The following is a 17,089-nucleotide window of genomic DNA, read 5'->3' as shown; positions in this document are numbered from 1 at the left end:
GGTGTCATTTGCATACGTACAGTACGTTTTAAAAAGCAAAACAGAGGAAGGGAAGAGGAACTAAAACCAAACAAGTTGGTGACTGGGAATAAATCTTATGAGGAAAATGTACAAATATAAACCTCGTTGGTCTTGGTCTCAAACTCCTCCTGCTTGGACTTCAACTGGTCCTTCAGTTTCTGCAACTCATCATTCAGTGTCTGCTCAGCTTTTTCAGCTTGCTCCTTCCTCTGCCGCTGCTCCCTGCTGAACTGGATCATATCAAGACATGTGACTGAACATACTATACAATGACACATATAACCAAAAAAAAAAAAAAGAAAGAAGCATCTGACTTTTGTTGGATAACAAGTAATAAAACTCAGTTATCCATGTAGTAGAGAGGCTGCATTTCAATTAATTGAACAACATTGTTTCCCCTCAAAATAAACTGTAAAAATACAAATTCTCTCTGCTGCTCTTCTGGGCTGATAAAGATTTTATCTGTTAATGAGGTTCATGAAGATATTCATTAACGACCAGTAGAGAATCCAGTCAACATTTGTCCTCATTCACAATCTAGTGGTGATAAAAAGTGAGGAGGCACCATTATGCAAAAATAATGAATATATTACAATAATGGATTTGTTTTGAGTCGAGGTGTTTCCTTCAAAGAGTGTGTTGTTACATTTATACAATGAGCACATACCAAAACAGCAATCTTAGAATACTTGGCCGTTCTTATTGTCTCCAACTGGGAGGAGGGAGAGATGAAGAGAGACATGGTTACAATATTAAAGAATGTAATTATACAACCTGATGACACAGTTACACTAAATCCACTAAGAAAAAGTAACTTTATATATAATCAAAGGGATTTTATATGCAACATGTTACTGAGAGGAAGTAAGTTTAAGAAAGTTAACATGGTGTATGGATCCATTTAGTTTTCCTCAAACAGCAGAGATGATGAGCCATTTCAATAAATACAGAAGGATTTAGATGAAGAGATGAACCTTTTTTTCCTTTGTCTCCAGATCCTTCTCCATGGTCTGCAGGTCTTTCTCTGTCCTCTGATTGTCTTCACGGAGCTGCTGCAGCTCCGTGAACAGATCACATTCAGCTTGTTTGTTTTCAACCTGAAGGATTAAGAGAGACGAGATGAGAGAAATGATCATGTATTAACATTTAAACCTTTAATACTACAAACTGAAATATGTGACAGATTAAAAACTCAGGTTTCAGTCTGGACTTGTCTACACTATAGATGACATTAAGAATGTGACTTTAAACTATAAGATGAACCTTCTTGTTCTTGATCTCCAGCTCCATCTCCAGTCTCTTAACTTCCCTCTCAGCTTCTTCTCTCCCCTGCTGCTCAGATCAGAGATGAAGAGACAAGATGCAGGATGTGATTTTATTTGGGCATGTGAGTAAAGACATACATCATGACAAAAAAGAAAGCATACCTCAAGGTTTGAATTTATACACAACAGAAAAATTTGTAATACTTTGTTCACCAGTTTATTCAGTTGTCAGAAAATACAAACAAATCTTCAACCAAATTATTTTCAAAGTGAACTTTGAGTTCTGCAGTGTTTCATCCTGCCAGCAGTAAATTTAACACGTCACTTAATCATAAAGATGAAAAGCTGAACTTATTCACAATTAACTTCCTGATTTATTTAAGTGAAGTCATTGTGTTTCCGATTGTTTTCTGTGTAATCTGATTAATCAGTGTGCTCCGTGTGTCTTGTTGTTATCGCCCTCTTTTGAAACCACACGTCTTGTTTCTTTATGTAAATATTTATTATCTTCTTGCTCAGACCAGACTTTTATTTCTTCATCTTGTCTAAGTTGCACTTGTTTCTTTTTTCCTCAACTGGAAATGACTTTTGCATATTTACTTACATGTTTTTCTACTTTTGGACCAGTGTCATTACTTTTTTCATTTTCTCCTCTTTCACTTTCATCCACATGGCTTCTCTCAGTCTCTATGTAAAAATAAAAGCAGCAGAATTAAAGAATAAATACTTTTACTCACATTTTAGCAGGTTAAGTGATGTCAGTCTAACAGGAGATAGAATAACTATAAAAATAAGAGATCTGACAATATTACTGATCAGATGTAAAAATAGACATACATTTTTCTTTACTCCATAACCCATAAAATACTGACATTTTAATCAAATATAATTGAACTTACACACTTAAAACTTATATATAAGTATTCCCATTAAAGTCTGTGATAATAACTTTATATTTACAAAGTACAGCAATTGATTTGGGACTTACTGTTTTGTCTCCATTTCCACACAAAAAAGACAAGTACGCCAATAATCACGATGCAAACAGCCAAACCAATTATGATAGGAAAAGAACTAGACTGGACCTTAAAGAAATCATCTGAAATGATAAAACACAGAGGAACATGATATTCATATAAAAAGGTACTGTTTGAGAAAGTGTGGCCCCATATTTAAATGATATCGGGCGTTATTTTAGCAATCTAAAGCGCATGGTCTGAAGCGCATGGCGCAAGTGCATTGTGGGTGTGTCCAAATCCACTTCTGCTATTTTAACGGTGGACAAATGGTGGCTGCGCATGGTTCAAAGGGGTTGTCCTTAGTCTCTTAATTAATTATGGGTGTGTTTTCGGCATAACATGCAATAAACCAATCACAGTGTTATCTCCCATTCCCTTTAAGAGCCAGGTACGCTTGCACCTTGGCGGATTGCTATTATAATGGTGCATTTGCCGATTAGTTAGAAGGAGCGCTTCTCTGCAGAGGCAACGGATCTGCTCGTGTGTAAAATTAAAGCACACAATCCATAACGAGCACACTGCTGCTCCTGGACCCTCCTGTGGTCAGCCCCAGACCACCAGTTTAAGGTCCTGTTCATTAATTTGTTGCAAATTTATCTTTGTTTGGTTTTTGAAAAGGTTTATTTTTTTTAATTACAGCTTTGGTTTCTGTAAAATCGTTTTGTTCAGTCATGGAGTAACAGGTCAAATCAGCAGGGTTTTAAATGCTGAAAGTATGGAAACCTGATCACTGTAATCTCAAAAATGTCAAAGAATATTTGTTAAATATTGTTCAAAAATTAAATCATTAATTTCAATCATGTGAAGAATCATTAACACAGTTATCAGGACTTGATCAGCTCTCCAAGGTGCTGATCCTGCTGCTGGCAGCAGCTAGAAGCTGTGCAGATTTATTTCCTTCTTTAGTTTAATTATTGTTTTCACCTCATTTATTTCCTCATGTTGTCATGTATTGACGCTGCAGGAAAGTCAATCTGTGTCTGATCTGTTGTTGTCCATCTGTTTAAATACCTCCATGTATTGCCACGATTTGGTCAAATAATTAAACAATTTGATCTGTCATTACCGCAATTAGTTAATTCTGATAAATATTATGACTAAGCATTATGACATGTATTGTTTAAAATATATTAATATACACATTAATAATCTTTCACATCGTAATCCTTTTATTTGTTACCTTTTGCATGTTTGTGCGCTGCTGCGCTTCCTGTGTGTGTAACAAGCAGAGTGTATGTTGTGCGCCTGCCTCTGTAGGTGCATATTACTGTCCTGGTAATGCGCCCTTAAAATAACAGTGAAACATTGCGCCATTGACATTAGACCAGGTTTTTGTTGGTCAATAGCGCAATCACTCTCTGCTGCCTCAAGACACCTTACTTTTAGACCAACACGCCCATGGGCGCAAGTGCCTCTGCTATTTTAACAACGTGGCCGCTGGATGGGAAAATGGAACTGCGTTGGTCTTAAAATAGCAAAGGGACTTGCGCTGTGCTTAGTGCTGCTCTGCACCGGGCGTAAGATAGGGCTCATCATGTCTCCTCCCTCTCTATGATGAGACTTTTTAGCCTAGCTAAAGTGTGGCTATTTGGACCAACTATAAGCACTTCAGCTATCATCACTATCATAAAAAAAATTAACATTTTTACCTGGAACAATAATGTGTGTCTCTCTGATCTGGTTGGTGTTGTTCTGTTGGACTCTACAGGTGACGTTGTTGTTGTGTCTCTTCTCTACAGTCCCTTTGCTGCTGACAGTATAGAGGTCATCAGGACCTCTGACTGTCTCTGTGGGTCCAGCAGAGAGGAGGTTTCCCTCACCATCCAACCAAAACACCTCAGGCTGTGGATACCAGCCTTTAGATTCACACTGTAACACCACTCCTCCTCTGTCTCTGTCAACACCTGCTAAACTGATGACAGGTGAGGAGGCAGCACCTGATGATGAGGAAAAAAAGTCATTTTTAAAACAGTGGTGAGCAACACAATCACCAATTAAAAAAATAAAAAAGATGCACAGCTGTAAAGCTAACTTAATATGGTAAAGCATGTGTGCTCTGTATCTGATGATCAGTCAGTTTCTTAAATCCTTAACTGTGGATCCTATTGGACCATTAAACACAGTTGGTTCATCAAGTGCTGATCGGTTGTCACATATCTTACTGTTGCCAATGCTAAGCTGGAAATTCAAAAAGTTAGTAGCCATGAACCCTGAATGTATTTGATGTCAGAGTGATTTTTCTGGGAGTTTAGAAATACAGTAACTGTTGAGCTTTTGGAGCCACAATGACATAGCAGTATTCAGTCCTATAACACTATGGCCATCTTCTAAACCTTTCCCCCAGATCAATGTTAGACCCTTTTGGCAGATGTTTTGACTTGTCAAAGCAGGAAAAGCACAGGTGGAATTATTATTAATGATGCATTGCCGCATTACATTTAGGTGAGTATTGTGCACGCTCACTCACTGACATGGCCTATTCTGACAATTAATGGAGCCATTGTTAATGTTAATCATTTACACCTGTGCTTCTCCTGCTTTGAAAGGTCAAAATGTCTGCCGTGAAAAGTGTCTATTGTTCAATCATAGCTCAGCAACTATGACTATCAAGTCTTTCTAAAACCAAAAACACAAGGACACAATTGTAAGGAATGGAATAAACAGTGTATTTGTCTGTCATAATGTAAGCTGCTAACATCAGCGTGCCATGGCTAACTAGCTTTACTTATTACAGTAGTAACCTAGCATTAAGGCCATGAGTTAGCATCATTAACTATCTATGAAGAACTACCAAGTAATATATAAAATCTTTTCTAGGTTTATTGTAAAAGGAATCAGTTGAAGACATTAAAATGTCAGTGTTGATTAGTTTGCTGATAAAAACCTTCAGAAAATTGTCAGACAAAAAAATTGATGGGCATGTATTAAAAAATAAAAAGCCTGCTTCTTTGTACATGTTTCTGACATAAAGGACCCATTTTATTATATTTATTTAAAAAATGCTAAGAATGAAGTGTTACATTTGCCACTACTATCTTTGTAAACTGCTGTGCTAAAACACAAAGTTTGACAGACATAAACAGTTCTTGCAAAGGGTCAGTTTGTATCTGAATGTGTTTCCTGGATTATGACATATCACATAATGTGTATGTTAAACTCTTGTATCTCATATATACCTACATTAACCAGCTAAGAAAATACTTTCACCATAACATCCATTTACTGAGCTGATCTATAAAAACCATTAACCCTCATTTAAACTGTGGTTTAAGGACTGTGGTTGTTCTTTTCATCTCTGAACAATAATGACTGAGAGCTGTGTTGATCCTACCAAAATTATTTATTTCTTTGCATAGACGACACCAAACTGCACTATAAATACATACTGTACAATATGTACAAAAATTTGTCTACTTACCAACAAAAAGTTCAACAGAAGATTGTTTATTGAGTGTTGGAATGTTACATTTGTATTTTCCCTCATCAGAAAGTTTCACTTTAGAGAGTTTCAGTGAAATGTTTCCCTGCTTCAGCTCATCAGTGAACAGTGATGTTCGTCCCCTGTAGGATGGATGTATAGTTTGTATGAAGTCCTGATGAGCACGCTGCACATGGACACATATGGAGTCCAAGTCAGATCTGGTCCACTCCAGTGTCATGGCAGCAACATCCATGGCAGGTTCCAGATGACATGGCAAAATGACGTCATCACCAACTGTTGCCACTATTGGCTGAGATGAACCAATTAACTGGGACTGACCTGGAAAGAAACACAAATGTTCATTCATTCCTGCAGTAAGAGCTAGAAAGATAAATCTGTCCATCTCTTTACAACTATTTTAATTTAAAGTGTTGTGTCTGACATCAGTTGGACACCTGAAAGACAGAAGGTGGTTTGCTGACATGGAAGCATTTGTGTGTCAAAGGTTTTCATGTTTTTGGAGGGGTTTTTTGTTGGCCACAGTATAGACTTGTCTCAAGAAATCAAGCAATTAATATTGGTCAGGTAGGCAATTCAGTCATTCACCACTTTGGTCCAAATATATCAACAATTATTTAATAGATGGTCATGAAAGTTACCTTTACAAGAGTGTGTTAGGAGAAGACTGACAACCAAAACACTGAGGATTTTGAGCGGAGATTGAAGGGATGGTCTGTTTGTCTGGTGAAGCACCCTGCAGTTCTGTAATTTGTACAGAGATCAATGATACAATAAATGCAAAATACGCTTTAGAATTGGTGTTTGGGCAAAATAACTAAACCAGTCAAAAATAAAGTCATTCCTGAGTAGGCTTAAAAATTAAATATGTTTTTTTTTAATCTCAACCGTTTTGTGGACTTGGCTAACCCCATCTACATTTTCAGTTAATAAAGTCCTCCTTTTTAGTGGCTGCAACACATGAAAAAACAAAAATAACCTCCATCTACTACATGATATATACTTGATATATCCTCTTCTCATTGATCCCTTGTTTAAATTCAAACCTTCACTGGCAAAATAATTAATTCCTACTTATATAAAAGTAAGACTTACAAATAATGGCAATGTGTCCATGAAATAGAGTTAAACTTTCACTTTTGACAATACAGATGGACCTATAGTTCTGTAGCTGTACAAGCATATGCAATCTAATCTATGTATAGTGCATTTAAAATGGAGTTATACTTTCACTTTTGTTGCCAGCATGGTTAAGACTGTTTCTTACTGAATTTTTAATATTTTGACACAGTCGGACTTGTTTAATCTTTTAGCCTTCATTAGAGTTCTCTCTATGATACAAAGTTGATTGTCTTCAGTATTCTCTATAAATATGATAAAACTTTTCAATATCCACCAGTTTGATGCCCAAACTTTTCCTGTTCAAATAACACCAAAAGTCAGACTGATTGAATGTGATAATAATATCTAAGTTACAATCATTCGATATTTAAAATACATGAAATTCATGTGTGGTCACAATTTTTCTCACACAAAGGTTTTAAAATATACTTAATAATCTGTTACAGAGTATTACTGCAGAGTTGTTATTGTACGTAAGGTGAGACAGAGTTTTAAAACAGAAGTTAGATGAAACATGTTGAAAAAGCTAAATTAAATTCAGAAGACAACGTACCTGCTGTGTGATGTCGGTCATTTCATTAGAAGTCTGTATTCATTGATAGGCTCCTGACCTAAAATTGCTCTGGCTTATTATCTGTCCAGTGCTCATATGTTGCAAGGTAGAAACAGCCCTGCTTTTCTTCTCCTCAACTTCCAAGTGTAGCCAATCAGTGTTTTTCCCACTATTGTATTGTCGTTGCCTCTGAAATATCAGCTTGTCTAGTTAGGTGAGAAAGGCAACTAAATACCAGAGACACAGTACTCTTTTGCAGTCCAACTGCCTTTAATAAATCACTAAAGCGTCTGCATACAGGCTCCCTGAGCTCTGCAACAAGAGAGAAGCCCACTGAACAGCTCACACAACACAACCGTTAACATAAGTACCTCGTCTGCAGTCACACTTCTCTTTCAGCAGACCCCTGTGTTTTGCAAGACAGTCAATAAAAATTCCATATATGGTGTTATGCTTGTCTTGTACAGCTTCCAGTTCTTGCATTTTGTTCCTCTTTCCCAATGATCACTTCTTAAGAATCAGGGTCACCATGTATCATGCACGTCAGATAACCTCTTTCCTAACAGATGAGACATTCATTTCATTTACACAAACAAAGTGCGAAACATCTCGGTGAGACATCTTACTTAAAACAGAAAAATGTAGTTACAGCTTATAAAAGGTCAATAGATAAGGTCAAGAGTGCATCATGTTCTTTTAAGGACAAAGTTGATCAACTGAATACACTTCTACACTGGATTAATGTTCATCAAAGTGTTAATATAATAATATAGTATTTTCTCCAATAGTCCACTTCCTCCACAGTATTGTTTTTATTGTGGACCAACAGCAACAAAGTCACCATTAAAACCACATTAATGAGAAAGCCCTCATGTTAGCGACATAATTAGTAAACAGTATTCCACAATTTAAATTAAAATGGTACAAAGTAAATTGAATTTGAGATTTACAAATGACTTTGCTCTTAATCACAGGCCAAATCTAGAAACATATAAATGAGTCAAACATAAAAAACAATATGGTGATTGGTTCTGCTTTTCTAAGCTCAGTTTCACTTTGAGTATGTTTGTGAGCAGCTGAACTTTGAGCTTGTTGCCTGGTAACTGATCACTAATATGAAATAATACAGCTGCAATCAAAACCATCATTTATCTTAGCGATGATGGAAAAGAGGAGTGTTCATTTGATAAATGTTAGGTCTGCTATTTTATTTCTGCTAGACATTTTTGTTACATATACAGTATCAGGCATTTCTATAAAGTGAGAGAATAGGACAGACATTACCCATTTAAATAGAAACATCCAAAGAATGAGATTTGTGTCTGCAAAGTGAAACATTCAGTAGTCATAAAGGTGCATCTGCAGCAGCACTGTGGCCAGTGTGACACTGCCCCAATGAGTTTTAGATTTAGATTATCACTACATTTTTTGTAGTGCTAGTTGTCTTTTTCCGCATCCGGGAGTCCAGGAGAGTCCGCTAGCATCCACGTGATGTAAATTTCGTCATCAGAGGGTGTGCACGTAGGCTCTGTGTGGACATCCGTGTACCTGCAATTTGTTGTGTCCGCACAGAACTGTCAGCTCTAGTCCATGCGGTCACAACACTGTGTTCCTGTAGAAGCTAATCTACTGCGCATGGAGCGTGTCCTCCAAGTGGACCCCAAAAAGTAATATAAACAGAATAACTACCTGTCCATGGTGTCCACAGCTGTCCATATACACGTCCGCTCAAGGGTATAAATGAAGCTTTAATCATTGGCAAGGGCTTGAATGTAACGGACATTCATTTATATGTTAAAGTTGCGCACTGCAGGTTTAAGCATGGAAGACGCATTGATAACTCTCGTCTCTTTTATTTACTCTTTGATTTGACAGGCTCACAGTCTACAGGGACACCATAAGTTGTTAAAGCAGTTCCCTTAGTGATTTAATAAACTTAGCACAAAAAATAAGGAAATTTGTGTTTGGTAGATCATTTCTTTTTTGTAACAATGGCAATAAATCTTATACCGATGGAAAGCCTGTTTATTTCCCTTTTAAATGGTGCCATATTTGTAAGGAACATGCATTTGTGGGATGAGCAGCAGAGCTGAGTATGTGGGTTGCGCCAATAAAAAATTTGCCAAATCTTCTCTGCCAATGCCAAACAGCTTATTCTGCCATTGACTCTTGTTTGGTGTTTGGTGGATTGGATGATTGAAGTTTGAAGAAACAAGATATATTGGCAATTAAACAATTTCTTCATTTAACAAACAGGAGCCTCAGTAGTGTGTGGAAGAACCATACACAGCCACAACAGCCTGGCACCTCCTCCTCATGCTGGTCACCAGCCTGGTCACACACTGCTATGGGATGGCATCCCATTCTTCAACCAGCATTTGTTGCAAGTCAGCCAACATGGTTGTGTTGGTCACTCTGGCACGAACAGCACGCCCAAGCTGATCCCACAAGTATTCAATGGGGTTGAGGTCAGGACTGCTGGCAGGCCATTCCATCCTCTCCACTCCCAAATACTGGAGATAGTCTCTGATAAACCCTGCTCTGTGGGGGTGAGTGTTGTCATCTTGGAGGATAGAGTTCAGTCCCAGACTGTGAAGATATGGGATTTCCACTGGTTGCAGAATCTCATCTCGATATCTCTCTGCATTGGGATTGCCTCCAATGATGACAAGCCTCATTTTTCCCTGTGAGGGAGATGCTGCCCCACACGATCACAGTGCCTCCACAAAAAGATGTTACTCTACTGGTGCAGCAATCAGCATAGCGTTCTCCATGTCTTCTCCACACTTTGACTCTATGATCCAACTGCTGTAGGCAGAATTTGGACTCTGCTGAACATAACGTTCCTCCACATGTTCAGGTTCCAATGCACATGTTGCCGACACCAGCGCAAACGGGCCTGATGGTGAAGGGCAGTCATGGCAGCCTGGCAGCCCTATGAGACCAAAGACTGACTGCGTGCAGTCTGTTCCAGATTGTCTGGGCAGGGAGCCATCAGCCATATCGTCCTGCAAACCTTGACTGCAAATCTGTAGAAAACAGCCTACGGTACCTAAGTGCTGACAGGGTGAGGAAACGGTCTTCTTGGGACGTTGTCTTCTTGGGATGCCCACTTCACGGCCTGTCTCTGACATTCCCCGTTATATGGAACTTGGCCTTCACTTTGGAGATAGTACTAGGACTCACTCCAAATAATGCCACAACTTGCAGAACACCAGCTTGAAGTTGCCTTATCGCACGGGCCCTATCCAGATCAGTCAAACATGGCATGCCAATTCTTGGAGCAGACACCTATTGATCACTGTAGCAGGGCTCATGCTCATACCTGGGGGTACCAGAAGCTCAAAACAAGAGTCAATAGCAACAGCAAAATAAGCTGTTTGGCATTGGCAGAGAAGATTTGGCAAAATTTTTCATGGGTGCAACCCACATACTCAGCTCTGCTGCTCATCCCACAAATGCATGTTCCTCACAAATGTGGCACCATTTAGAAGGGAAATAAACAGGCTTTCCAACAGCATCAGATTTATTGCCAAGAAGTATTGTTACAACAAAGAAATAATCTACCAAACACAAATTTCCTTACTTTATTGAGCTAAATTTATATTATTCCAGGACATATAGTATGGTGACAAAGTCTAGTGACCAACCCTGAATGTCTCTTCAAAGCGTATCTTATCCATAGTCATGTTGAATGCAGCAGTTTTACTTAATTGAAGAACTGTTCCTTTTACCTAATTAAAGGATTTGAATTTACTGGGTATATTTACATATAACATTGGAGAGCACTGACCAGATTACTTTCTAGGTTTCCTGAAGCAATGATGTGCAGAGACTCTTCAAGCAACAGGGGCAAAAAAGTAAAAAAGATCACCTTTACTGTCCACAGGGCAAAGGTTATACTAACTTTAGGGATACTTGAACCAATCAGAAAGTCAGGGATGTTCGACCCCTCTTGACTGAGAGTCTATAACTCAACGACTGTCAAACCACAGGAAGAGGAAGTTCTGACCTACATTATAATTAAGCTGCATTCAGTCTGACGCTCAGACAGTCAGCAGCAAGACAGCATGGAGGTCACAGCTCTCTGCTTCAGACTGTGTGAGTACTCACCTGTCATGATTTCTTCTCTTTTTATACGTTTTTCATAATCCTGTTCATCAAAATATTTATGTCTGATGTACAACTCTGTTCCTTTGTTCATCCAGTGATGCTTGAAATCATTCAGCTGGGGACGCAAGTTCAGGAAAGTGGTAAGTAACAAATACAAAATCCTAAAGATTATTTTTTTGCATCACTCTCTCCCTCTAAAGTATCAAGGTAGAAGGTTGACATGAATCTTTTGAATCTATGATGTAATTTAGGTTCCTAAAATTTTGTTTAATGTATTTTGTGATAGGTTCAATCACTAATTAATTAATGTCCATGTTGCTAGTGAAAACTTGAATGAATCTTGCAAAGTGAACTAATTTAAACAGTTTCTGTCACAAGGTGGACGCACCTACAATCATTTGTTTTGATCCAGTTCTGGATGTTTCATCGGACACTTCTTAAATAAAAATTACTTTTCGGTTTCAGATGCAGCTTTTCTTCGTATCACTCCAAACAGACTGCAGCACTTTCAGTTTGACTCAGTTTCTCTCGACTGTGTTGGGTTTAATGACTCGACTCAGTTGAGAGTGATCAAGAATACTGAGGGATTTACACCAGCATGTGTTATTAAGAGGACGTCAACAGGGTCCTTCTGCACCCTTGATAGAGCCTATCCTGAAGAAAGTGGAGAATACTGGTGTGAGACTGATGGAGGAGAGAGAAGCAACAGTGTCAACATCACTGTCGCTGGTACAGTATATTTACTGTGTTTCTGAAACCGCTACATATGCATTTTCAACTGGTAATTATCTGTTTCTCACCCAGTATGTCCAATATGGCATAACGACATAATGTATAAAATCATTTGTTCTCAGATCAACATGTTCAAGATGATCAGGTTTACTGTAAATTTGGTAGATTTTATTGAATGTATATTTTTCAAAATCATGGAATCTGTATAAGGGAAGAACATTGAACAATGAGCCATCGTCTATGTCCCATGTTGCCAATATGCTCCTTATTAAGAGAGTAGATGGCTAAACTTCATCATTTAACATTTTATAACCATTCATGCAGAGTCAGGGTCAAATCAGAACCTTTCAATGTTTGAAAGTCTGTCTGTGGTGAAATCTAAAATAATTTCTTTAATTATGATAAAAATCACAAATTAACTATGGTACAGATATGTGGGAACCTCTGCCTACTGCTGGGGTTAGGGTTAGTATTATATATATATATATATACATATATATGTGTGTGTGTGTGTGTATATGTATATGTATGTATATATATGTGTGTAATTTTTCTGTTTTGTTCTGTCTAAATCTGAAACGCATTGCATTCAGTGAAGAGCTTGAATTTGCAGTAAGCAAAAGATGGTGCGATATGACTAAAATTTAATTTGATATCAAGGTAATGGTATTGGATGTGATTTTTTTTCACTCCAGTCTCAATTTTTCCCAATTTTCTACTGTGTTACTGCAACGTTGTACATAAAACATATTTTTAGTGTTTTTCAATATGTTGTTCAGCTGGTTCTGTGATCCTGGAGAGTCCCGTCCGTCCTGTGATGGAGGGAGACGATGTGACTCTGCGCTGCAGAAACAAGGCAAACTCCGCCAACCTCCGAGCTGATTTCTACAAAGATGGCGTCCTCATGAAGAGCACTGCAGCAGCAGAGATGACCATTAACAATGTTTCCATGTCTGATAAAGGACTCTACAAGTGCACCTCTGATGTTGGAACATCACCAGAGAGCTGGTTGGCTGTCAGAGGTGAGACACAAGAGTGTATCAAAACAAAATAAAGATGATATTTTAATGGTTGTATGACCAGATAGTACATGGTAATGGTAACCTTACTTATGAGAAGTGATTAAAGTGTGTCATGCAGTAAGACAACGACCCTAAAAACACAAGTCATTCTACCAAAGAATGGTTAAAGCAGAAGAAAGATAATGTTTTGGGACAGTTAAGTCAAAGTCCTGATCTTAATCCTAAAGAAATGCTGTGGAAGGACCTGAAGTAGGCAGTTCATGCAAAGAAGTTGAGACTGTTCTATAAGGACAATGGGCTAAAATTCCTCTGAGCCAATCTGCAGAGCTGATAAACAATTACCAGAAATGCTTGGTTGAAGTTATTCCTGCAAAAGGAGGTCACACCAGTTACTGAAAGCAAGAGTTCACATACTTTTGCCTCATACAAATATGTAAGATTGGATAATTTTCCTCAATAAATACATGAAAAAGATGAAAAAAATTAATTTTGTTTGTCTCATTTGTTTAATTGGCTTCACTTTACCTAGTTTTAGGTAAATATCTGATCATGGTTTAGGTCATATTTATGCAGAAATACAGAAAATTCTAAAGGGTTCACAAACTTTTAAGCAGCACTGTATTTCCAGATTGTTTATATCTGTAAATACGTTTAATTGTTTAAATAAATGTTTAATGTGTCACATGATGTGACGTGACTTTCCCCTCCAGGGATCAATAACGTTTTGTTTTTTTTCTTACAGTCTTTGCAGCACATCACAAAGATACTCAGTGCTCTTCCTCAGACGACACCTCAGATCAGTCCTATCATATTTACCTCGTCTTAAGGACTGTGTTCACCATTTTGATGGTGGCTCTGCTGTTGCTGCTGGTGGGACTACTTCACTGTGGGAAACTCAAAGTTACATTAAAATAACAGATACCTGCTCACATGTAAAGGTAGCTGCCAAAGTAAGGATGATGCTGGAATGATTTTTATCTTGTAAGATAGTTTGGTCACAATGTTAATGAATTAGGAAACATGATTAAGCGATTTGGGTTTGACGTCCCTTCAGCAGAGTTAACATGAGGGCAGTAAGCATGCATTGTCTCTTCTGTTCCTGGTGAACCATCACACTTTAAATACACTATTATGGTGTTTTGTTTATTTTTTCATTTTATTTCTCGTGTATAGTTCTTATATGTTTATTGGTTGGTAGGATTGCCTAATTGTGTACCAGTAAGTTTTATGAGCACGTACGAAACACTGTGGCGGCTTTCATCAAGCAAATTAGCTACATAAGCTGTTAGACTTGCTTCATATGCATGTATATTTGTACATTGGCTGAAGAGGTTAAAATAAAAGGTTGAAAACCACAGAGGTAGTAGGCAGACATGTGAACTATTTTGAAAAGGCGTGACTTATATCTTTATCTGTGTTTTGTTTTAGATGCTGCAGATTCAGGTGATAATTTGAGCTTCTAAGATGAAGCTGCATAATTTAGAGAAACTTACAAGGTAAGACAAAGCTGGGCATAAATTAAGGTGTTAAATATACAAGATTCAAAGACTTTATTGTCAAACACACAAAGCAGCAGGTTACACATTACAATGAAATTCTTACTTCATAGTCTGTTTACATTACCGTTTATATTAAAAAGGAGAAATAAAATAACTATCTGGAATGGCACAGGTTAAGAAGTTTAAAAGCAATTAAATACAAAATAAAACAAATATATAATAATAAAGGTGTATACTGATTGTACAGGTTAATACAGTTTGTTCAATAAAGAGTGAACAGTGCAAAACTTGCTGTGTTAAAAGTCCTATGTTTATAGCAGCATAACAGAATAATGTAACAGGGAATATAGATAAATATACTGTTTAAAAATATAAATATAGGATATAAATTGGGTTAAAACTTGTCTGATTGCCTGTGGGAAGTGCTACTGGTTTATATGAACTGCTGCAGATCATCTTTTTTTATGATGAAAACAATGTTCGTATTATAAAAAAAGCGATAAAACAACATCTGGGTGTAGACTATGTGGAGAACGGTTGAGTTAAGATTTAGGCTATTTTTATGTGTTTTATATATTATTTCACTGACCCACCACCTGAAAAATAGTTTTAATGCTGTAACTATCAAGTTGATCATTAATGCTAAGCATAAATGACCATAATCATTGTTTTGTGTGTTATATCATCATTATTTTCATTCAAATGTTTCCATTAATTTGTTAGGTTTTTTTAAATAATTGAATACATCGGTTGTGATGTGTAGTTTGTTCTGGTTTACAGGTTTATGATCTATATGTGAAATCATCAGGTTCTCTTAGCAGTGAGGAACTGGGCATTGCTAAGATGTGGACAGATAGGTAAAACTGTTCTGTAGTAAGTTACATTTTCGTTGAACTTTGGGCACTTATGAATAATTAGTGTGCTTATAGTAGACTGTGACTTTCAGCAGTAACAGAAAAATCCAGTGTTTATAACAAGCCCACCCCCATACTTACCTGAGCAGGTGGTATGTTCCAGTTAGGTGAGAAGGAGATGGTAAAAAGCCATTCAGTGGTCAATAGGGAAGAGAGTAGTTTGCAGCTTGCTGCAGATTTTATTTGTTTGTGACTATGACTGAAGTTATTTTTGTTGAATTTCCCATGGTTCATTTTTGCTTCTGTTTCATTGATATTTTATTTTTAATAAATATCACTTTTTGTGCACATATTCCGGTCTGCCAACCTGTTTTATTCCAACATCCCTTCATAGGTTTCTAGTGGCCAAATACCATCTTCTGCCCTTGATATTGGGTGACAGCAAAACAGTCCCCGATACAGTGTGTTTCATGTGTGTAAAGTTTGCATTGTCTTTAAGATGGCATACAGATCCTCTCACTGTCAGTCTCGCAGAGAGTGAGCTGCACTCAGAGCTGCTCTCAGTCCCCCTGAGAGCCTGCAGACATGACTGTGGAAGCGTTGTAAACACCCCTTGATGACGTATTACAGAACTGTTCACACTGAATCATTCTGAAAGTGCAACAGTCAATGGGGAAACTCCAACACTCGTATGATGGTGTATCTCAGCCAAAATCTGCAAGCACAAAGGAGATCTTACACAACTCAAACAGCCACACACGCACATTATTTTTGCGAGTGGTTTCACAGCACACATGCACAGAATATTTTTGCTTGCATAAGCAATATTGTAGCCTGCAAGGAGAAACCACGCTTTGAATGCGCATACAATACGAAGGAGCATGTGGCTATTATCCCCGAGTGCAAAATTACTGTCATTGCTCTCCTGCTCGCTCACAAGTGTTTTTTCTTTTTGGCAGTAAGTGGGCAGACCCATTGATGTATGAAGGGAACTGGATACAGCATCAGAGGCAGGGATCCATTTATTCCTATGAAAGTTGCTCAGTGGTGCATGAAGCCAAAAAAGGCAAATCTGCTGTAAAGAAATTATGGATGATTACATACTTTGCATGCTCTATGGGTCGCATACGCCCAGAGAGCATGCTCACTAGAGACAGCTTACACAGCTAACTTCTGGTTTAGCCCTCCAGCTAACTTAAATGGGGATAAAACGATTCAATTGTGCAGCTCCTCTAGACTTTCCAAATGTGATCCGACCAAATTGATCGAATTCTGAGTCATTTTTCGGGGGTTGTGATGCTTAAAAAATTTTATCTGCTAATTTACAGACATCTCATTCACAATGTAAGTCAATAGAGAAAAAGTCTGGGCCAGTGTACATCACCTAACGTTGTAATAACCTGGTTTAGCTGGGATACAATCACCACTGTATCCCTAAATATAATTAGTT

At 37.7% G+C, this 17,089-nt stretch overlaps 2 protein-coding genes across 5 annotated transcripts; one reads left to right on the top strand and one right to left on the bottom strand.

Annotated features, from left to right (window-relative positions):
• Positions 1-95: 95 nt before the first annotated feature.
• LOC121890003 (butyrophilin subfamily 3 member A2-like) lies at positions 96-7,440 on the bottom strand. The gene is made up of 9 exons (XM_042402250.1): positions 7,420-7,440; positions 6,386-6,488; positions 5,720-6,065; positions 3,955-4,367; positions 2,312-2,385; positions 1,285-1,353; positions 996-1,118; positions 676-733; positions 96-283 (listed from the first exon to the last, which is right to left on the bottom strand). Exons 1-9 carry the CDS (start codon positions 7,438-7,440, stop codon positions 96-98), a joined length of 1,395 nt encoding a protein of 464 aa, XP_042258184.1.
• A 3,615-nt stretch (positions 7,441-11,055) lies between these two features.
• Positions 11,056-15,877, top strand: LOC121889728 (Fc receptor-like protein 5). Of its 4 annotated transcripts, none has more exons than XM_042401923.1 (5): positions 11,056-11,520; positions 11,628-11,672; positions 11,998-12,261; positions 13,044-13,286; positions 14,029-15,135. In XM_042401923.1, the coding sequence occupies exons 1-5, from the start codon at positions 11,490-11,492 to the stop codon at positions 14,199-14,201; spliced, it is 756 nt and encodes a 251-aa protein (XP_042257857.1). In that variant the 5' UTR covers positions 11,056-11,489; the 3' UTR covers positions 14,202-15,135. The 4 variants fall into 4 exon arrangements, 3 of the variants coding, with proteins under 3 accessions (XP_042257857.1, XP_042257856.1, XP_042257855.1); XR_006093609.1 differs by lacking the exon at positions 11,056-11,520 and adding an exon at positions 15,566-15,877 and having other exon boundaries at positions 11,552-11,672; positions 14,029-14,782; XM_042401922.1 differs by lacking the exon at positions 11,056-11,520 and having other exon boundaries at positions 11,552-11,672; positions 14,029-14,236; positions 14,715-15,135.
• Positions 15,878-17,089: the final 1,212 nt, after the last annotated feature.

The sequence above is a fragment of the Thunnus maccoyii genome, chromosome 22 (genome assembly GCF_910596095.1).
Source record: "Thunnus maccoyii chromosome 22, fThuMac1.1, whole genome shotgun sequence".
In the NCBI taxonomy this organism is placed as follows: domain Eukaryota; kingdom Metazoa; phylum Chordata; class Actinopteri; order Scombriformes; family Scombridae; genus Thunnus; species Thunnus maccoyii.
The sequence above is the reverse complement of the archived record's forward strand: the minus strand, read 5'-3'. Positions and strand labels throughout refer to the sequence as shown.